Source organism: Epargyreus clarus, unplaced genomic scaffold, assembly GCF_041222505.1.
Source record: "Epargyreus clarus isolate Ecla_fem2 unplaced genomic scaffold, WU_Ecla_fem_2.2 ptg000031l, whole genome shotgun sequence".
Classification (NCBI taxonomy): domain Eukaryota; kingdom Metazoa; phylum Arthropoda; class Insecta; order Lepidoptera; family Hesperiidae; genus Epargyreus; species Epargyreus clarus.
The window spans coordinates 287602-311232 of record NW_027332236.1 but is presented as its reverse complement, the minus strand read 5'-3'; the positions used below and the strand labels follow the sequence as shown (position 1 = coordinate 311232).

Below are 23631 nucleotides of genomic sequence, written 5' to 3'. Positions count from 1 at the left end.
AACTTTCCTACGGCACACCGCGCGTCGTCGCGCACCAATATTCCGCCTTGTGTATGTCGAGGAGCTCTCTCCGCACGCGCACGCGCACGCGCGCCACACACTCACGTCACGACGGCTCTGGCTCGCAACACGCTCATATTCGCCACATCTCGCTCACACGAGCCACACCGCCAACGCAAACCCTCCGAATGTAGATGCAGCGATGAATATGGATCGTGTTGCGCTCACAAGTTACACAAAATTTGACTGAATCCAAAAATCAATACACAAATAAATTTGGGACGTCGACCTTCCGGCGCGACGTTCGTTCGATACAAAATAAATAAGCGTAAAAATAATTTTACATTCCAGAAGTACAATAGAAATGATACATAGAAATATCCATCGTAAGTACACTCGAGCACCATCTCCGCAGTCTGACTGCCCTCCGCCGCGCCCGCGCACGGACGCTCCGTGGACTGTAAAAACATTGAAAAACACACGGCGTCGGTGCGCGGGGTACCATGCTTTCCACAGTTTTCAAAATACATATATAAAAAGTGAGACACTGGCCCATAAAAAAATTCGCTTCAAGCTACCGTCGAGAGCAACTTTCCGTGGTGTATGCCACCTGATTAGTTCCGAGTGTGATCTACGCGACTGCCGAGTCGATATCCGTCACCACCGCCGCGCATCGTCGAACACGAAATCATAACAGTTTTAAAATTCAATAAAATTCGATCGGGAGGTCTGTCGACGCTCCGAACGTTATACGTAACCAGCTAATATGACAAACAATAGAACATAACAAGTGTGTATATAAAATACTATTATATAATAATAAACCTATAGGAAATTACATCACACTTAGCAATCTTTGGATACAAAATCTCGCCGGCGCGCCCCTCGCGCGATCCGCGCCTTCGCTCTGCATAAACTATAATATAATATGATTCAGTTATTCGTAACTATTGATGAGCAGATAGAATTGAAAATAAAATAGGACGTCATAATCACAGATCGGTCACCTGTTTCAGGCAAAACAAATATAATGTAGAATTTGCGAATCGCGTGAAGAGGGCGCCTTAAGTGCGGGTAGATCGGAGGCGACGTCGGCTACTCTTTCTTTTTTAACAGGCATTAGTTTTACTTTGATGTCTTAGAGCGACTTCGGTCGCCCGCGATCGTCGCACTTCACACAAACCAAACCAGTCTCAAGAGAAAACGAGCCGTGTTACACGCGAATTTCGACAAGCAATTCCAAAAAGAATCCAAAAACATTATCCTCATCACATGAGCCACATCAGTCCCACAGTTCCGACATTACGATACTACGTCCATCAAACCACTCCCTTGCATATTGGGTGTTCGATTTTCCTCAAAGTCTTTATAAAACTTAGCGTCGGATCGTTCACGATTATATTCGAACGAATGCCACTACACAAGGAGTCGGTCGATACTGTACACAAAACCTTCAATGGAACCGCGAGACTAAACTCGCCAATACCAAATTTTCACAACTCCTTCTCTCCATACACAACACCCAATATGCCGTCTCGTCTCATCGACCACCACAAATTTATATTGCAATCTATTTTTTTTACTTAGCTCCTTCGGCGAACATAGTCCGCGTGTAACGAGCGGCGCGGCGACCGCGCGGGTCCCGCCCGGCCGCCGCGCCGCTCCGTGCAAACCTATCTAGACAACGCCCTGTCGCTCAATACTCTACAGAACACAATTTGTATCCATCACCCTCATCCTAAGGAAAACATTCACCTGACGCCCGGCCGCGGCCAACCGCCGTTTCTCGAGAACGAATCGAGCAGTCTGTTTCGGGGATGCCGGAAGAGTGATTCGAAGGCACGAACGAAAATGATCGGCGGCCGGTCGGCCGCGCCCGGGCGCCGCATATCGATACTATACATACAATATGAAATATTTAGGACACAATATTTCAAAAATCGTTTTAACACTACAAATCATTATACATTATTCAATATATCCTACAATCGATTGGCAGTATTGTTCACCTTCACCTCGACTCTCATGATATTTATCGTATCACTCGTGACGTGATCCGAGGCCGGCGCGACTCCGGCGAGCCGCGGCCGGCCGCTCCCGACCCTCTACATACTTAGCGCTTACTAACCGAACAAATGATGTTGAAGATCTCGACCACTCACCATTCTCTCAACATACGACACACTGAAGCTGTTACCACTACTTCCTGGACGTTTTTACCTAATGCATTCGCGCATGCATCGTCTGAACCGCCGCGTGCGCCCGTCGCGCGCGGCTCGCAAGCGAAGTGCCAGGGGTGCGACACGACCTGCACCTAACCGCTCGCATATGTTCCCTTCAACCGTTTACCCTAACCTGTACTTCCGTAACTTGCGTCCTCTCCTCGACTAGCCGAGTGCCGGCGTCTCCGGCACACTAGCGACCTCACGTCTAACGTTGCGTCCCGTACGTCACGCGATCGCGAATTGGAAACACTATCTACGAGTCGCGGCGAACCACGACGTTCGTCCGTCGTCCGTCCGGCCAATGAAAAAATTAACAATTAAGTAATTCGATACATAATGACAACTCAATAAACCCTTTACGTTAATCCATGTCGCCAACTCCTGCAGGCTCGTACACCTCTCAAATCTCATGTTATGTCCAACCACTATTTTCGTACTATTACATCTTTATATATTCTTCTTTTTTTTGTATTAATTTCAGGTACTGTGGTATTGCTTATAGGTAATATAATGAATTTTGTTTTTTTTTTGTTAATTTTAGTAAAGTGGCCATATTTAGTTGTGTAACGTAACCTGACGGGAAGCATTGAGCGGTCAACGCGAGGAACAGAGACCGAGGCCGGCGGCTCGCGCGCCGCCTCTAACGTAACGAACGGATAAATTATCTTTTAGCAAAACAATCAATATCAGAAATATAATTAAAACTAACGTACTATTATAACTCTGAATCTTTTTTTATTTTATTTTTTCATTAATTTTACTTTAGCTTTGTTCCATATCTATTAAGTGACCTATTTTATTTATCCATGTATGTATAACGCTCGGGGAGCGGGCGCGGCGCGGGGCCGCTGCCGGCCTCCCGCGCCGACGGGAAGACTTGCCTTCCTTTAGGTACTTACTTTAACACTAAGCTTACGTTCTAAACATATAACTTTAAAGACGCGACGATTCTGACATACTGACGATTCATGACACGAGACAAAAAGCTGCATTACTCTAAATCTTCAAAGAATAGAAAGGGAAAGCAAGTCTTCCGGGTGTCGGGCGTGTCGGCCGAGCGGGTGGCGGCCACGGTGCGGGCTACTAATGAATATTATAATAATTGACTATCGTTGCCGTCCGCTCGTAGCGAGCGGGACCCGGCGGCGGGCGGCGGTCACCGCAACTAACGACTATTATAATTAGTAACATCGATAAAGTGCTGATACTCTTAAACTCTTAACAGTAATGTAGTGTAACGAGGACTACGTAGGAAAGGAGCGGCTCCTTCGATCACATTCTCGCGACATAGAGACAGTGGTGACCGCGCGCCCGGCTCCGTCGCTAAACACTTAATAATAAGATATGTGATGAGTGCAAAGCACGAAGTCGTTTTAATCTCGCTATGTACCATGAACATTCATGACCTCCTAATTTTTTTTTTTGTTAATATAGTTAGTGGATACGAGTTAAAAATTTAATGGTGTTTAATTCCTCAAATTGAATACCGAATTAATAACCAATATTAAAATTTAAAAAAAGGTTTCCCAACATTTTATGGTAAGTTCGTATTTCTTTCAAAATTATTAAAATAGTTATTACTTTTACTGTTCACGTTACATCACGCGTATAAAATGACGTTCAATCGACGAAGCACGCACAAAACTAGCAATGTATATTGTTAGGTCACGTCGTGCAACGTCGATACATTGGAGACAGATCGTAGCAACCGGCTTATTATCAATAATTTTACGAAACAAATTACTTGTGATATCATATTATGAATAAAAAAACGTTTCCCGAACCAAATTAAAAAAGGCTTTAACTTTGAAATGTAGGTGCTCATTTTTTATAATTAAAGGTGCTGGTATGACGTAATATGACAGATGTCAAAGTGACAGAGTGCAAGTACAACCTACGTGTAAGAAACACTGCTGTTTCACGAAACGTGTACGAAATAACGATGCCGGCTGCTACGTTCAGCCCCCAGCGAATAATAAGCGAGGCATGAGGCGAGTGTCGAGGGCGAGACGGTGGCGGGGCGGGGGCGGGGCGGCGGCGGGGCGGGCGCGGGGCGGCCGCGCGCGGTATCACAGGAGGCAGCTCCGAGCACTCGGCGCGCACGCTCTGCGCTGGACCGGCGGCCTCGGGGACTGGCGGGGCCTTTGCAGGGGGGACTAACGGGGCCTTTACAGGGGGGACTAACGGGGCCTTTACAGTGGGACTAACGGTGCCTATAGGAGAATTATCAGATGCTAAAGCAATTAACGATAGCGGAAAGGACTAACGGATCCTGTTTAGACGAAGTAGCCTATTGAGGAGATAAATATCAGGGAATGGTAAAGGCAATTAATAGAACCCAAAAAGAGGTGGCAACGGGGTCCTTTGACACCAATCAGGAGAGCATTTGAGGTATAATTAGGAAACTTACATAACCAAGGTTTTCAAGTAAAAGAATAGAATTACTTCACAAGGCCAACTGAAACTATTGTTTAATCTTTAGGGATAAGTAAAATTAGGCCAAAATGGGATCGTAAGGCAGTTTCAGAAGTTCGTTGATAGGATAGGTTAACTAACAGGATACACTGATTAAAATATCTTACAATAAGTACGGTATTCACCTTAAGAGAATGGACGTAAATGTCAGTATGGCTATATATCTATTTTTCAAACAAATAAATAATTTACTTTCAAACCCTAATCGACATTATAATTATACAGAGTAAATCAGGTACGACAATTTGTATAATATTTTTATTAAGTCGTAACGAGAATAATTGACACTGTAAATTACATATCCTTAAAAGACCTTGAAGAACTTCTGACCCTTCGAACCAGATCGAGTTTCAGTAAGATTTCCGAGTGTAAGGCGGCCGCCGGCCCGACCGTACAGATAGATTCCTAAAATCATAATCCCGTAGCGAAACACACACGAACCATGCACTACTGCCCGTTGCCGACGACAGAACCACGCGATTACTAGCTTCGTAACATATAGACTATGTTAATATTAACTTTATGTTAAACATCTCATTGTACATATAATATTAATAATTATAATATCTTTATCGAACGCTAAGCCCCCGCGCTTCAGACGCGTCGGACTCAAGAATATAATTCATATTTAATCTTCTCTAAATATAAACTCTGTAGATCTTACACGTCTATGGAACTAAAATTACGTTTTGTACCATAAATTGTTGTTAAAATTAAGCCACTAGTCGCGGGGAGACGCACAAGCGGAGGACGGTGCGGCGTGGGGTAGTGGGTGCAGGGGGGTGCAGTGGAGGGTAGTGGGGTGCAGTGGGGGGTAGTGGGGGTGGGGTGTGCGGCTCCCCGCGAGCCCGCAGTACAGACAAGCGATACGGAACTCTCGAAGGGTGGCGCCGGCCGCCCCGGCCGCACCTACTCTTACGATACTAGAGGTGGACGTCGCGCCCGCTCCCGAATATATTTCTATTATTTATTCGTAAAGAGAAATGTATTTTTTTTCATATAGGTATTTTATTTTTTTTATTTTTTCTATATTTAAACTTTATCGGACGCCACATTTTACCCAAACTATTTTTAATGAATTCTCGAAGGGAAATGTACCGTAAATTAACCTACACGGGGACCGTATTAGACTGCATCTCGTTCGTTCGGGGGAGTCTACTTTCGGGGCTATAGTACCTGTGGGGTTTTAGTGTCGTTGGGCGGATGCAATCTAAGACGTCGACTATGTCTATGTGTCATAGGCAACATTAAACTATTTACATCGCTCGGCGCGCGGCCCCCTGAGGCCTCCGGGGGGCCTCCGAAGGCCCCGCGACACCGAGTCCTAAGCTTTTACTTACTATACGATACAGTCGTATCTGATATTGCAACGGTGAGGATTTTTAGCGTTTAAAATTAGTCAATACACAATTTTCTTCAACTAGACGACATAAGCATAAAATCACATGAAACAACAGAATGTTCGTCGTGCCCTGGAGCGATTGTCGAGCTGGTCGGGGCACGGTACGTTATCTAAAATTAATTAATTACATTCCAAGTCCAAGCTCAGTTTCAACAGAATAAATTATTTCGTTGGTAGTGGTTTACATCTATTACCTACTATATAGTAAAAAAATATAATGAAACATCTGGACGCCTGACTGCACAATGTAGTCCAATAACTCGACGAGTGATTATTTTTATTAGCAGACGTTTGTGAAACCAGGCGTCATACATAAGGCAACTTATAATATATAACAGAGTAAAGCGGCGGCCGCACCGCCGCGCACGTGACGCCCCGCGCCGATAACAATCAATACGAGAGCGTTACTCCGCTAATCTTATAACATTTATTTATGGATAAAACTATGAAGGACGATGAAGTACCGAGTCACACACACACGTACGCTACCTATGAAACATATATAAACTTTGAATAAGTGTCGACGGCGGAGTGTCACGTGCACGACGGTTCACAATGGGACGGCCGCTAACAACATTATGCCATCGTGGACTGTATCGCGTCATCGTAAGGTATTCTACAACACATGCACCGAGAGATCCTCCGGTGATTGCGACGCGAACCGGTTAAGCGAAAAGCAGCAACGCGAAATATAACGCTAACATTAAAAAAAACATTAGCCTAATATCGTATCAGTAACGCAATAGAATATAAAACGTTTATTACTAAATCTGACTGAAAGGTAGATATCTACATACCTACAAGTATTATTTATTATTGTATACGAAAAAAATCTCAGCTCGTGTCTTCTCTACATTTTATTAACACGAAGCGAACGGTCGCTCGTCAGGCTGACCGTCCATCGGCTACTATCGCTTGAGCGATAGTTGCTAAAGCTACCAACTTGTTGCTTAAACTACTATAACGTTGCTACTGTCGCTTGAACGTGCATATTGTTGCATGGCGACTAACGCAAGTATAAGTTGGATTCGATAATCTGTCAACAGTCGATTATACGTAAGTTGCTGAATAGTCGCCTAGTAGCTTGACAGTCTCGTTAACCCCTACTTAATCGCTAAAGCTACCAGTTGCTCAGGCGACAGTAGCCAACTGGCGGTCAGCCTTAGTCTCGCGTACCCTAGTGCGGGGAAGACCGTATCGCCGATGTCGTCAGTACGACGCGTCGTCGCAAAAGCTACAAATAAAAGGTGAAAATCATCATCGGAGAGTGACGTTACAATCGTAATAGTAATAGAAAAAAAAGAAAAAAACAAAAAAATGCATAAATACATTAGTAAAGTGAAGGCACGCCCGACGCCTGCTGTAGTGCTGCCGCGCACACACGCACACCACACACATATATACAGGCACACGCACACACACGCACGCACACGCTCCGCCCTGCGCCGGCTCCGCGCCGGACCGTACGACCACCAAATCGCCGCTTCAATTCAAATAAAAAAATCAAAAATGTTTCTATCGCAAAAATGCAATCGTAAGCCTTTATATGTTTATATTTAAAAAATACTCCCATTGATTTGGCATTCTGAGATACAAAACCCACGCAACCGTTACTTCGAATTTTCGTCTTTAACGCGCGAAATATAATCTAAACCGTCATATCGTTAGTTGCGCGTCGACAAACGAGCTGGAAGCACATCTCTTTTGTACAAAAGTGCCACATCTCGAAAACTAATCTGTGGTAATTAATTCTATAAAGGCAAAAAGTATTTTTTTTTGCTTTAATTAGCTCCTGTAAAAAAGTGTTATTTTGATTTGTGGCGGTTTTGAATTGAAGCAGCGAAATATTCGAATAGATTCCTTCCATAGTTGTTTCCCTTATCTTCTTGTTCAAATTCGGTCGTACGTAGCAGGGAGCCGGCCCGCGGCTCACACAGGGTGCTTACGAACCAAACTTAACCTACCCCTCATGGACCCGGCCGCGGCGGACATAGGCGGACATAACGCGATAAAACAAAACCAATATATTATATTACATATCCAATACTATAAGTTACATACGTTATCGATACCTTTAAGCGATTGACTTTAATTTTTTCCGACCCAAACTTTTGACTTAGAGCGCAAGAATCCGAGCCTCGCGCCGATTTTGATATAAAAGAGACATCAAATGGAAACCAATCAATTTTATAAGCGATTGACAACTTCACAGTCTTGCTGCCGTCTCCCGACTAACGCCGGGACATCAAACCTACATTGTTTCAAGTCTTTCTCTTTGCTTACATATACCTAATTATTGCGTAAAATTATAATCATAATTTTTTTGGCCATCCGATGGCATGAGTATACGGATTAAAAGCAAGTTACTTGCGTTCTCCAATACAACTAGAAATATAAAATAGTCCTTAAAAAATTTAGAAGACCTCGTTCCAATCATCAAATTAAAATATAAGTGTACTTATAGTACGAGATCCGACCACGTGATTAGTACATTTATCTGATGGCCAATCAACGTACGATTTTCATAGATAATTATTGATAGAAGAATAAGATAATTCGTATTTTTATTAAAATTTTATTTTATCACTTTAAAATACATCTAAGTTTTTCTTTAAAAGAGATTAAAATTAGAATGTTAAAACTTTTCAAACAACCAGGTCTAAATCTATGCTAATTCTTATACACAATTATCTATGAACATGTAATTTGACTAAAAATCAGATAGACGTAATGATAACGCAGTCGGCTCTTAGACTATCGCTAATAGAAAGACAATAAAATTTAGCTTCCAGCTACGACTACCCGCGTATTGATGGAAAACGATTCCATCCGAACAACCAACGTCAAACGTCACGACTGTAACGCGTACACACGATACGGCGTCGTGTCGTAGCATGTTGGTTCCATGTCGTGTCGTGGAAATCCACGACTTGCATTGTAAAACAATGCGTCACTGTACACACATGACACATGCGTCACATTGTAAAACATGATTAGTCGATAAACTTGCGTTATTTTATCCCAAAACATTTCCATTATTCATACAAAACCGAGTTCATCCAATTCTATTTTTCAATCATTATTGATTGAAATCACTATGGAAAAAAAAACGCAAGCTACCATCAGCAATTCACGACATCGTGATATTTCACGACGCACGCCGTAAATTTCCCGAAACGACATCGCAACGTGTCACGATACGACGCCCCACATGCGTACGTGTTCCAGCCCTTACCCAATCACATTCCTAATCTATTACAAAATGTATATAATAGTATATCATATAACAATACACGTACAAAACCGTCAATAATTTAGAAGTACGGTACAATGCTAACAAGTCAGTGCGCCTCGGCCGCGTCCATCTTACACGTATAAACATTTTAAATCCCTCGGATCATCGCCTACGAGTATGTATATCACAGCAGTGCGCCTTACCTAATTACGTGGCACAAATTGAAACAACATTTCCAATCTTACATCATAATTAATACGATTTATTTGTCGTGTCGGACGATAAATCGTATCGTAGAGGCGTACGGTCTGAAATATTCCCTCAATATTGTACCACGATTATGATTCGAGTGTGACCGCAGCGCCGCGACCGACGGAGCGGAGGGACTACGAATATTTTTTTCTATTTTTCTGCTTCAAATTTACTTTTGAAAAAATTGCCATTATTTTTTGATGACCGGTGCCAAATTGTTATTTAAGGTACGTTACCATATTACAATATATTTCAACTTGTTAACTTTATGGATCTTACTAATTTTATTTATTGAATAATTCATATGTTAAAATTTTATATTATTTCATTCATTATTCAAAAATATTTGGTATTTTTACGCCAGTTTTATACTCAAGACATCCCAATATAAATTGACTGTAAATTTGCACAATTTACTTTCTTATTCGTTTGGTATGACCAACTTCTAACTTTTGAACATTTTTTTTTTTAAATTTAGCATTATGATTGAAATTCGATGACTTTGAAAACAACTAATGAAGAAGTAATTACTAATGAAATTGAAATAAACAGTCCCCCTTCCGTGACCGCGACGCGCGGCTGCCGCGCCCTGTAAACACCCGTGCTCTGCCGCCGCCGCACACACTACACACTGTGTATCATACTATCTAATCATGATCACACCCATAAAATTAGAATAGCATAAGAGCTTAAAATCGCCAAACTGAGTTATGTACAAAGACATTACAATGTATCAAAATCAAATTAATTCAATGTACTCTAACTATACTCTCGTATGATTACGGTAAACGCCGCTAGATGGAAGCAAAGTCATTTCGAGTTGAAAGACAATGTTGCTGATTGTAACTCTTTTTTCTCGACTGTATGGTACGTATTTGCACTTACGTCATTGTAACTCTTAAAGTGTGATATGCTATTGTACTTATTTTTTCTGTATTACGTATATGCTATTATGTTGGAAATTTTGACGAGTCGCGGCATCGCATATGTTGCCCAATTTAAAATATCATTTTCATATAATTCCAACATGTTTAAATGTATCTGTTAATACATTTAAAAGAAAACACAGTTTGCTAATAGTCTAGAGAAAAAATGAATTCATTTATCGTATGGTATATGCTGTAATCTATTGATAAAACGAAAGAGTAATTCTATTAATTTTGTTCATATAATTCCAATCCATGACGGCACATTTAACTTTTGCAATTCCACAACATATACTACATCCATCAAGATACTAATTGACTTTTCATTCACAACTTACTAAAATTGGACAACTATTTAGGCATTACTTCGAAAATTTTCAAATGTTCAAAAATAAGACATTAATATAAAAAGTGTGTGAACAGAAATCAATGTGTCTCTGGCTGCGGCGGCGGCCCACTCACCCTCCTCTCGTATGCATCACAGTTTGAACAGACGAAACACTATTAAATAATTCATATTAAAAAAACATACACCTACATACTACACAAGTGGCGTTACCACCTCCGCGAATCATTATAACGCCGTTACACAGTTACAGCGACAGGTTGCACTCGTAAATTTCTTTTATAACTACGTATTCATTAATTTTATTCATTAATTATCATAATAATATTTTTTTTTTACTTTACTTCATTATCCGCCGAATGGTTTCAATTTCGAGCGAATACACCGCCTGGCCGATTTGTTGGAAGCTAACGAAACTGAAAATGCGCGATCTTATGGGACCGGCTCCCTACCGCGCCCGAACTATAATATTTATTTACACAGTGTAAAGAAAACAATAAAATATAAGGGCAACAGCAGACGTGCCACTTTTAGTATCGGCGATCGACAATTCAGCTGCTTTTCGAAAGCGAGACGCAGCATTTAGACGCTACTATCCGCACACATTAGAACGCGGACGCAGCTATTAGTGTAGAAATTGAACGCGAAAAACGCGATACAACATCGACGCAATCGCTGAAACGCTTGTTTTCAAAATCGCGACCGAACGCATAAAATCGCAAAATCGCATACACCGCGACTAAAAATCGCACGTCTGCCGTGACCGTAAGATAAGGCCGCTCGCACGGCGCCCGGGTCAAGCGAAGCGGAAACAACCGGAAACGTGATATCGCCGGATCGGGCCCCGTTAAGGCGAAATTATTCAACAACAATCCATACATACTCTCAACAACTGTCAACATTGATAAGCTACTCTGTTGTTCTATAATATATTCTTTATAACTGTACACTATGACTTATTGATTTTTAAATCAATATTAAAACGTAATCCGGTCTTATATTTAGTTAAAATATTTTAAAACATGCTACTGTTTTAAAACGAATATAGCGCCTAATCTGTCGAATGCATTAATATTTAATATTTTGACAAATTATTTGTTCTTGTGATTTCTTATAATACGTTTGCATCTAGCTGTAGTCTATATCTATCAATAAAATATTTTAAAAGAAGTACTTCATACTTTATAACATCTTTTAGGAATTGAAAACGGGACAAGTGACTTACAAAGTTAAAAATTGAATAATTTCACCGTAACCGAGTATCAGCAACTAAAGTTTACAGAAGCCCGGCGTCAAACAAACCTAGTGGAACCGAACGGTAAAGCTCAAATAACTTTTATCACATCACCTTAACACTAGGGCAGCCGCGACCGCCCGGAAATATACATAACATACGACTATACGTATATAAAATACTATATACAACGAGAGACAGCTGTCCGGATTGAAGATACGGGGTGTTCCGTTACGCGTCTAGTGGTCCGAGCGGGCCGGGGCCGCGGGCCGGGATCGGGGCCGGGGCCGGGGCCGGGGCCGGGGCCGGGGCCGGGGCCGGGGCCGGGGCCGGGGCCGCGGGCCGGGGGCCGCCGTCGCATCAAATCCGGGGCGGAGCGCTGCCCGTGAATGTATCCTGGAATAACACAAGTACACATATTAATATTTTACTATTTGAATATGTCAATGGTTCTAATCAAATGCAATACTTGGTTGTCGGTCATAAAGGGTTGCTGTTACTGTAATATTTGTGGAATTCGTATAATCTGAAATGTAACCTAATATGTATCGTGAAATCTACTTATTGTGCCGTATGTGCCGTATAACCTTATTATTACAGAAGAAAAGAAAAATAGCTGTAGATAAAGGCACAAAATGACAGATGTGTTGTTGGGCTAAACGTATTGGAATAGTCGAGGTCGGCGAAAAGTTAAAGCTGTGAAATTTTGTCTGCAAAAATTAAGATAGTCCTTTTCAATTTTCTTTTCATCCGTTAAGAAAAGGGGGACACGTGTATGTATGTGTGTATGTGTCCAAGGCAAATGTCAGTATGTATAAAAATAAATAAGTCGGCACTCACTATGTCCCTGGCAGGATGCGCGCCGGCCGCTCCGCCGCCGCCCTGCAACCGAACACGTTCACACCCGCTGTTACTCATCTCACTACTAATACGTCATGTATGATGTAATAGAATATTCATTGGCGTGGCATAGGTATATTTTATACTTATAGTTAGGCTTACCATACGTCCCGGTTTGACCGGGATAGTCCCGGTTTGAGATCCCTGTCCCGGCGTCCCGGTGGAAGAGCGGACATCAAGGATCATCTAAAGTGCTCGAAACACAAGGCCAGCGTACGTGCCATTGCAAGCTCATCTACCATAACATCGTTTTTCAAAAATGTCGAACCCGCAGAAAATTAACTTTCCATTGCTGCTAAAGAAGCTACTTTTGCATTCCATACAGCAATGCACGATATAAGTTTTAAAACATCTGATTGCTTCTCAAAATTAATATCTATTTGCTAAAAACTATTTGAGCCCAAATTCGGGTCTGCGACAAAACGATTCTGAAGAAAGTGCACTCTAGTGAAAAATATAAAGCAAGCGTGGGTGAATAATAAAACCGGGCAAATTTTTTGTGTTGTTTGTATTAATTGTACTTTGTCTCTTTTTCTTTTTAATAAAAAATATATTCACATTTATTAATATGTTTTCAATTCATAATAATTTTGATTGCATTTCAAATATGAAAAACACAAATTAAGCGAAAAGCAAAATGAAAATGAGCCTCTTTCTCCTGCGTCCCGGTTTGGCTCTTCGTAATTATGGTAAGCCTACTTATAGTAAAATTGATATGTGAATACAATAATACGAGATCGGTAACGAAACTCTTCAGAGAGTACAAGTGAACCTTTTTTTTAAATATTGAAGTAGTATACGAGCATGCAGTCCACCTTATGGTAAGTGGCTACTGCCACCCAAGGACAACTATAATCAACCCCAGATAGGATTATATTCCTACGTGAGGTCGGTCGCAGATGCGCCGCTACCCCGGAGGACTAAGTATTTCTTCGTCCCTTCAAACCGGAACACAGCAGCGCCTAACACTGCTGTTATTAGGTAGAAATAGGTGTGGCGGTGGTGCCGCCGGAGTCGAACCAGAAAGGGCTCTTCGAGCTAACTAACCCCCTTATTAAACCTAATTTAAACTTATTTACGATCCATTTTAACTAGTCCAACAGATTAGGTGTGTTAATTTACTAAAAAATATATTTTTAATCTGTGCTATTATAATATGTGTTACAGTATGTGTTACTTATCTTCGTTATAGAAGACATAAAATGCAACCAGTGATTCACCTTTAATATAAACGTTTAAAACGTTTATCACATTTTTCCCACTTTCCTATAAAAGGACACACAAAGCCGCCGCGACCTAACAACAGGCGACACGGATTAAATTAATTCCGAGACATTATTAAAGACAGCGGCGCCACCGCGAGGACACGCCTATTATTAGAACAATCGATACCCACCCTTGCATACAGCTTTGCACTTTAAATATTTAATAAGAGAATACGGTTGTATAAGTGCATATTTGTGGTCTGTTCGCACTGTCGCGCTAGACGGACAGCTGTTATTTCCCTAGCATGTTTTTTGTGATACATCGATACCAATATACACCGAAAAGATTATTATAGAGGTATACATAGACAAAAATAGATAAATATTAAAGTTGTGTATGTGTGTGCATGTCGGCAAGTGTGTATGTATATTTTGCGTATATACATACACACTTGCCGACATGCACATATAAGTATATTTTTGTGTGTTCACACATTTGCATCTGTCTATGAATTCATGTCTGTGTCTATAAATATACAGGGTGAATTTTTAAAACGGGCCTTCAGGGTCAAATCCGAAACTATAAGGATTAGCGAAAAATGCTGAAAGGAGTTACGAGGCCGATTTTGATAAAAACTAAAACTGCATCATTAGTTTTTTAAATTATTTTTTTTCCTTAGCCGGGAATCGAACGAGTTCACTTTGAAAAAAATTACACCTCTATATTATTCCACTATCTGATAGTGTCGCTTATAAGGATCCAATTCTGGGAAGTAATGTTATGTGACAAATTAAAGGAAAAGGAAAATTTTGAAGAAAATACGTATTTTTCCATACATTGGCATACTAATCCTTAAGGATTATACATAACAAATGATTTATGTATAATTCTTTAGAAACAGACATAAGTCATACCATTGAAGAATTTGTTGGTTAATCAACTAATTATTCGATGTTATGACTATGACATACGGCTTAGTATGAGAAAGTAATAGTTTGGCAAATAAATTACCGCCGTTTTTAGGATTGATTTTTTAATGAAACTAGATACTGATTAAATAGTAAATTCTAATTGTTTGTTGATTACAACTTCGTTTCAACGTTAAATATGATTTTCTATATCTCTTGTTTTAGTAATCACTCGGATTTGACTCTAAAAAGTAATTCTCGCAAATTGTCAACTTTACATTTGTATTAAACGATGCTCCGCCCATAGCAAGTAAATCTATTTTAATGGTCCTAAAAATAACCTTAGCTAAGTCGGACATAAAAATATAAATTATTGGGAAACAAAACGTCCATTTCGAATGATTAGTAACAATGACCCAAAAAAAATTTTAATACACGAAATGTTTAAATTGATGAATGGCGGGAACTTAACTGCCAAATTAATATGAAAAAATATGTATTTTCTTAAAATAGAGGCTTTTCTTTTAGTTTTTCATTTATCATTACTTCCCAGATTTTGATCCTTATAAGCAACACTATCAGATAGTGGAATAATATAGAGGGTGCATTTTTTTTCAAAATGAACTCGTTCGATTCCCGGCTAGGGAAAAAGTTATTTTAAAAAAGTAATGATGCAGTTTTAGTTTTTATTAAAATCGGCCTCGTAACTCCTTTCAGCATTTTTCGCTAATCCTTATAGTTTCCGATTTGGCCCTGAAGGCCCGTTTTAAAAATTCACCCTGTATATTCAACTACTACTATCACAACTTGGATAACTTGCGAGCGAACATACGAGATGACAAAAAATGGTGTTTACTTATAACTTATACTTCTCTGGCATATTTAATAAAAAAGTGCATTTATCAATCGATATATAAATAGACAAGAAAAGAAGCTATTATTAAAAATATCCTTCCTATAATTTTTCCCAAACGCTCCAAAAACTTATAACTTTATTTTTTAATAATTAACAAAATTACCAATGCCAGTATTTTTTTCACAAACATCTTTAAATCACTGCTACAACTTTTTAACATGTTTTTTATTACTTATTTCATGTCACGCGTGCTCGTACGGGCAGTGCAGTGCGGAGCGACCCCGAGCGCGTGTGAACCGCGGACTGGCGGCGATCGATAGCGCGCCAGCTAAAAACTTACTTTGTACTGCAATCTTATACCTTACATTACCAACTTTCTTATACTAACTGCGAACTAAAACCATCAGCTGAGATATCAAAATGCTGTGATATGAAGATGTTACCAACTTTTAATGATAAATTTGTTGATTATAGGAACATAGTTTGCGCTGCTGCGTTCGGGTTTCAGCTGAATTTTGGATTAAGATTATAATAAACAAAATTACTAATATGAAACATTCTAACTTAACCCTCGAACCTTTTGAAATGCCATAGGAAGCTCATTCTATTTTCTATTTATTTTATAATTTATCTCAGACTATTGTCAGCCGTTAAACACGGATTAAATATTATCATATGTATTTACGATCGTATGATTAATTTAAATAAGAGGGAAGGATAATTCGTGTGCCTAATTTTGTATGTATGTATGTTTACGCGTGCATGTATGAAAGTTCGTTTGTATGTGGGAACGTATTCGTATGATATTCGTGTGCATATATTTACGTGTAGGTTTTGCGTATGATGTTTCTTACTGTGGGTACATAATTTATTTAGTTACTCATATGTGCGTATCATGTGCGTGAGTATGTGATTGTATTTGTATGAGTGTGTATTGTGTATATCACGTGACGCGAATGAAATTATATTTGTGCGTGTGTGTGTGTGTGTGTATGTATGCATGCCAGTAAGTATGTGTGTGTGTGTGTGTGTGTGTGTGTGTGTGTGTGTGTGTGTGTGTGTGTGTGTGTGTGTGTGTATGTTTGTGTGTATGCCCACCTGGTGCGAGTCTGGCGGCGAGAGCTGCGCGCGCGCCATCTTGTCGCAGTAGTCGGCGAGGATGTCGCGGAAGCGCGTCCAGCACTTCTCCGGCACCGTGATCGCCGTGCGGAAGTTGCTCTTCACCTGCAACCAACCGGCCGCCCGCCGCGCCCCGCTCAGCACACACACACCGGGAACAAACCGCGGAAACGGTGGCCACCCACGCCCTCTACGTAGCAATCCGTGTTGTAGCGTCGTGCACACTCTAAGGGTCGTTACTGATAATCTATCTATCCAATTATTTGTTCACCAAAGATCGGCATTCCACCAAAATTTCATACTAAAAATTGTCAAATTCCGATCGTTATGTAGAAAAAATTAATGGAGCGTAATTCTCGTCAATGATAGCAAGATCCACCCAGCAGTAAGGTATACTTAGATACAGCTATGTATGACTCCCAGTATAGCTACGCTATGTACCCTTTCATATTCCAAATACAGCAGTTTTACTTAAATTTATTATATTTATTAATTATACTACCATACGATTTCCGACAAAAAAATTTAAAATTGTCGTAATGCATACTAATATCTGAGTTATTATCGGCTAAATAGTATAGGTGGCCACCGTTTCCATCCAGTTTGTATATTGTCGCAATATATACGTGCGTGCGTGCGGGCGTACGTTCGTGCGTCCGCGCGGTCTTTACATGCGGTACGTGCACTTTTTCAAAAATCACATTTATTTTCAATTTCTTTTTATAGTGACCACGGCTATATGTGTCTAATTATTATTATTTTAAAGCGTGTAAATTAAGAAAATATATATTATTTTGTTTTTTACCAAAATAATCTTTATTAAGAATTAATTTAAGAAATCCACTTTATTCCGAGGTATTTTAACTTTAAGTGAACTTTAATGGTGAGAAAAACTAAAACTTTGACGAATGCATGCATTAAAATTTACACAATGAATTCATATAACGTATGCCAATTAAATGTACCAACCGCACGCAAATCGCAGCCGTACGCATGTAGTCGTACTCCAAACTATAACTCACATCGAAAATAACACTGCACATACTACGAAACACTTATATATATATATAAAACGTCTAACTCGGACAGACAAACACACAACTATACGCAGGCAAGTTACACAATTCGCATGCATCACACGACGGGTCAATTATATTGCAATCCATTATAATTGTGGTTTCAAATTATTAATTTATATACCGACGTCCAAAATAAAAAAATAAGCCTGTCTTACCTCGGAAATGTTATGTACCTTAACAAACGGACATTTTTGCGAGTTAAAAATTTTGAATTTCAGATCACAATTTAGCACACGATGAAATAGAATATAATAGAAAATTAGTGATTAGTAAGAAGTTACCAATTATTGTATTAAAAGAGTCTACCATCCATCACCATATTTTTCACCTATGTGTTGTGTTTTCAGAAATACGCAACATTTGTAAGAATCTTATAAAAAGCCGCGATTTTAAAATAGTGTAAAATAAATTATGTATGTGAATAGAATGACAGGAATTATAAGAATAAGCAGTAAAATAACGTAAGATAATCCTCATACTTGACGAAGCTGAAACGGCATAAATCGGTTAGCTAAGAAACTTAGTAAAATTGACATCTACAATTTATATTCGCAATGTAATGTAAAAGAACTTTATTTTTATAAAAATGTGCTCTTTCCCTTATTTTGTAATCTTTTATTACTTTCCAAAATTTGATGACACCATAATACAGTATTTATTTGTTCAAAATGAACTCATTTCATTCCCAGCGGGTAAAATATATATTTCAAAAATTTCTAATCATTGAATTTTAGTTTTAATCAAAATAGTCCCTGTTATTCCTATCAGCATTTTGCAAATTTCAGATTTCACCATCCACTCAGACTTGAACAATTCACCTTATAGTATTATAACAATTGATTATGTGATATTTAAGGATATCCAGAGTACCAAGCCATATTCTATCTATTTGTTTATTAGACTTCAAACCGATAAGAACCGATTCCCCACCGCCAAATGTGAAGACACCCTACAGTTTCCATGTAAAAACGTTACTATGTATTTAATCAATGAATGTTGTGTGAGTGTATAGAATTTTCAAAAATTACCAGCATTACCTCGCTGACTTTCATGTAAATGCCGCGGTTGTTCTGTCCGATGTCGAAGTAGAAGTTTTTGTTGTCGACGCGCAGGTGCCGCCCCTCGGGCAACTCCCCTTTGAACCTGGATAAATGTTCCACGTTAATATTTCCACGAAATAGACAAAGAATTAGAAAGTACATTTAAGTGTTCATACGGGTATCTGTAAACTGAACTAATTCAGGTAGTTGACTGCATAAATTGCGGGCATATGAAGCGGTTCAACTTAATCCTCAAGGGGTTCAACCAATTTCCAACGGATGTAACTGATCTCAAGCAGGATATATTGGATGGGATCATAGATTTTCACTTGCGGTAGTGATCATAGTGTCGTCAAATATTAAAAAAGCTCTACAATCAAGCAACTGTTTAAAAAGTTATTGATTTATATAACCTCGAAAAGTTCATGATGCATTAGAAATGTATTCGATCTCTTTGTATACACAAATTTTAGGCTTAAATATCAAATATCAACGACTGCCTCTCCTTTCGGCACAATTAGAAGGAAAGAAACTTTACTTTGAAAAAAAAACAAAATAAAAAAATAGCAAAAAACAAAAAAGGAACAATTAAGATGCACGGATATAAAAATACGAATATATAAAATTAACCTGGGCGTAGCTATACCTGTTAAGGAGAAGAGGGGTGAGGAAGCATTTCTAAAGCGATATCGTAGTGGAGGTGTCTGGTACATTTTTCTTTTCTCAGCCATACTTAGGAGGAGAGGGGCACGCTTCCAATACATATATGACAACGACTTAACTCCTTAGTAAATAAACTAGTTGGTGTTGCAACTCACCCCCCATCATCGGTGCCGAAGTCGTCAAGCAGGTCCGTGAGCGCGTCGCGGAACTCGATCATGCCCTGCGCGGGCAGCGCGATCTGCGAGCGCGGGCCGCCGCGCGTGATGGTCTGCGACACGCGCAGGAACCGCCCGCGGGAGTTCTCCTTCAGGTCGAGGTAGTACCGCCGGTTGTCCTGTGGGGGAGGGGCACTTCAGGACTCTATACGCAGTGTATCATATGGTGGGTAGTTTGTCTCGAGCGCATACAACACGAAATGAGAGCGGACTGTGTGGGGGCAGTCATGCTAGACCGTCGGTGAGTACGGACGTGTTGGTGCGTGAGCGAGCCAAATGGGGTTTAAGTGATACTATCCTATATACTATCCCGACGTTGAGTCGGGAACACTACACGCAGTATATCGTTTGATTATTTTGTTGCTCGGTTAATTGTATTAGTATGTTTATAACCAGGGCGGCATGATCGCATGAGCGATGAAGCCCTTTTTCTGTGAAAAAAGGATAAGTTGTGATATTTACCTTCCGAAGCGGTACTAGAATCTTGATGTTCAAAAAAAAAGGATGTGTAAAAAACTTTGTATAAATTATTTTGAATATAGACACTAGTTGATGGATTTTAAGTGCATTTTTTAATTTTTAAAAATGTCATCACAATTTTGTTAGGTCCGCTAACTAAACCCCATCTTCAATCAGATTCTACCGTTCTTATGGGAAATTCGAGATAAAAACTTACATAAAAACACTCTCATTCAAAAACTGAAATGTTATGTAAATAATTCAGGTCAAACTGTCAACCACTTTTTAAGTTTTGCACAAAACTTATTTTTATATAGATCGTCCTAATCCAAATTGTTTTTAAGTTTCCTTTTTAATGCAAAACTTGCTTTGCATATCCCTAATTTTCAACAAAGGTACATTGCTATCCTAGACTATCCTATCGTACACTTGGTAGAGATCTCCGACCGTTGCGTACAAACTGTACATACCTTGAGCATCATCTCGGACTTGAGCTTCCCATCATCAGGCACGTTGTCCGGGTTGGGCGGCCCCAGCGACGAGTAGTAGTCGCTGAAGCTGGAGAGGTGGTCGCGGAACTCCGCCGCCGTCGACATCGCCAGGAAGATCTGACTGCGCCGCCCGTCCGCGCCGATCTGCGCCAACACAACGACCTCGTGATCATCTTTCATCATTATTAAATAACATCAAAATTAAACAATCTCTAGCTGTCCAAACGTTAGGGTCTTTATTATAATATAAATATATATAAAAGCAACATAATATAATATAAAAGCAACAGCTACATGCATGCATGCACGCATCGGGAAATATATTTTAAGTGGCAAATACATGTTCTAAAATATCAAAAGTAATAGTAACTAAAATTGTTTATACCCAAATTATCATTTGATGAGTAACATGTAACATAAATTAAATTAATACATTTAATATTATTAATATTTAACACAGTATAACAAAACATTACATATTACACGTGTGATAGGGCTTAGGTCGTTTGAACTGAAATTGTTACATACATAATGAGGCCAGTGTAAATGTTGAACCAGCTGAGTCAATGTCAAAAGTTTGATTGCCTATACACCTAATTCGAATTAAGTTCCGTTAACATATTTTTGTTGTAAGTAACTCTTTACTCGGTACATTGTACTTTCTTTATTATTTAATGGAAAACTGTTATCAAATGGCCCTGAACTGCGAGAAGATCACATTCACCACCACCATCAATGTCAAACACCACTGTGGTCCGATGTGAAGTGGAAAGGGAGACAAAGCATTTCAAATTTTTCGAAGGTGGTAGAACCCATTGTGGTTCGACTCCGGCGGCACCACCACCACACCTATTTAGAAATAGGTGTGGTGGTGGCAGAACGCATAACAAAGCAGCGCCTAACACTAGGCGCTGCTTTGTTCCGGTTTGAAGGGTGTGGTAAGGGAGACAGACATTTCCGAGGCGTTCCAGCTTAGTCCTCAGGGGTAGCGGCGCATCTGTGGCCGACCTTAGGTAGGAATGTCTAATCCTATCTGGGGTTGATTACAGATGTCCATGGGCGGCAGTAGCCACTTACCATCAGGTGGACTACATGCTCGTCTGCTACTCCTATATTATAAAAAAAATATATGCAAGGGTAGCAACTAGCAATGCAACCTGAAGTAAGAATTCAATCTTATTTGGATTCGATTACAGATGTCCGTTAATACACAGAACCACTCAGATACCTATCACTAACTGCATATAGAATAGGTAATGGAGCCGACCACATAATGCCTTGCCATTCCTTAGGACCATGAAAGCAGCTTAATATATATCCCACTTGTCCATCCAAACGAAAGAGCTGCTTCACGCTAGAAAAAGATGTGGTGGTGATATTTGTCCGAACAATACTCGTTATATCACCTTATATATTGTGCATCTCATTGACATTGGCCACACCCTCTACTATACATACGAGTCTATTTCCAGAAAATGTGCCGGGTTGGTTATGTGTTCTTCAATTAAACTGCAACTACTTTTAGATATGACAATGACATCACTTGTGTTTGTTTTACAGTGGCGAACGGGAAATAAGGAACGGACATCTGATGTAGCTACTAACATCTGGAATTGACATTCGTATCAAACTAAAATAAAATAGTAAGTTACCTTTACATAAAACGCAGTAAAACGTATGATAGAAAACTAGCATTTTGAAGGTGGTACAACCCTTTGTGGTTCGACTAAGGAGGTATCACGCTCCACCTACTCCTCCCTGACAACAGCAGTGTTCAGGGCTACTGTGTTCTGATTTGACGTGTGTGGTTAGTGAGACATACTTTTCAAGTTTGGTCTACAGGGGTAGCGGCGCATCTAAGGCTGACCACAGGTGGGCAACTAATCTTATCTGGTGTTAATTACAGATGTCCATGGGCTGCAGTAGCCACTTGCCATTAGATGGATTGCACGCTCGTCTGCTACTTCTATACTAAAAAAAAATTACGCCCACGAGCCCTACATAATCAAAATCATTGTCAAAGGAACCCAGTACTACAAAATATACAATTAGACCGACCGCCCTCCCCAACAACAATCAGCTTCTTACGCACTACATAATAAACGCGTCCGCGATAATTCCTAAGCGATTTATCTCCATCGGTTACATGTCCGCGTGTTATCGGATTACACAACATCAGGTGACTGATGGCAACACAATCTTTGTTTATGTTACAATCGAATTAGTCTACCAAAACCTGATACTTAATTTTTTTTTTGTATATTCCACGAGTGGCAAATGAGCCTGTAATCCACCTGGTAAGTGGATACTCCATGTACTTACATAAGGAATCTACCCTAGATACCATCAGAGTCCTATCTGAAATTGACCACGACTACGTTGCTACCCTTGAGGATAACCTACGTCGGAATGCGTCGTGTTTGTTTTATTAGCTGTTATTTGTTAGCAATATTTTACCTACCAAAGATGGAACTTGTCGGCCAACAGCAGAATTTTTTCTCGTAGGTATATAAAAACAGATAAATTCTCGTGTTTTGTCTTGTAAGCCTCGTACACTCCCGGAAAGATGGCATATAAGCGAAAAAATCTCTGAAATCTGT

At 39.8% G+C, this 23631-nt stretch overlaps 1 protein-coding gene across 2 annotated transcripts in view; it reads right to left on the bottom strand.

Annotated features, from left to right (window-relative positions):
• Nucleotides 1-12390: 12390 nt before the first annotated feature.
• The window catches only part of Pur-alpha (Purine-rich binding protein-alpha), a 63044-nt gene continuing 51803 nt past the window's right edge, over nt 12391-23631 (bottom strand). The window contains exons 4-10 of one of the 2 annotated variants that reach the window (XM_073089744.1): nt 21011-21175; nt 20022-20200; nt 19201-19306; nt 18319-18336; nt 17064-17189; nt 12936-12977; nt 12397-12491 (exon numbers count right to left, since the gene is read on the bottom strand). In XM_073089744.1, the coding sequence (XP_072945845.1) occupies nt 12456-12491; nt 12936-12977; nt 17064-17189; nt 18319-18336; nt 19201-19306; nt 20022-20200; nt 21011-21175 (672 nt within the window). In that variant the 3' untranslated portion in view covers nt 12397-12455. Of the gene's footprint in view, nt 12492-12935; nt 12978-17063; nt 17190-18318; nt 18337-19200; nt 19307-20021; nt 20201-21010; nt 21176-23631 lie in introns of both variants that reach the window. The other variant, XM_073089743.1, reaches the window with a different exon arrangement.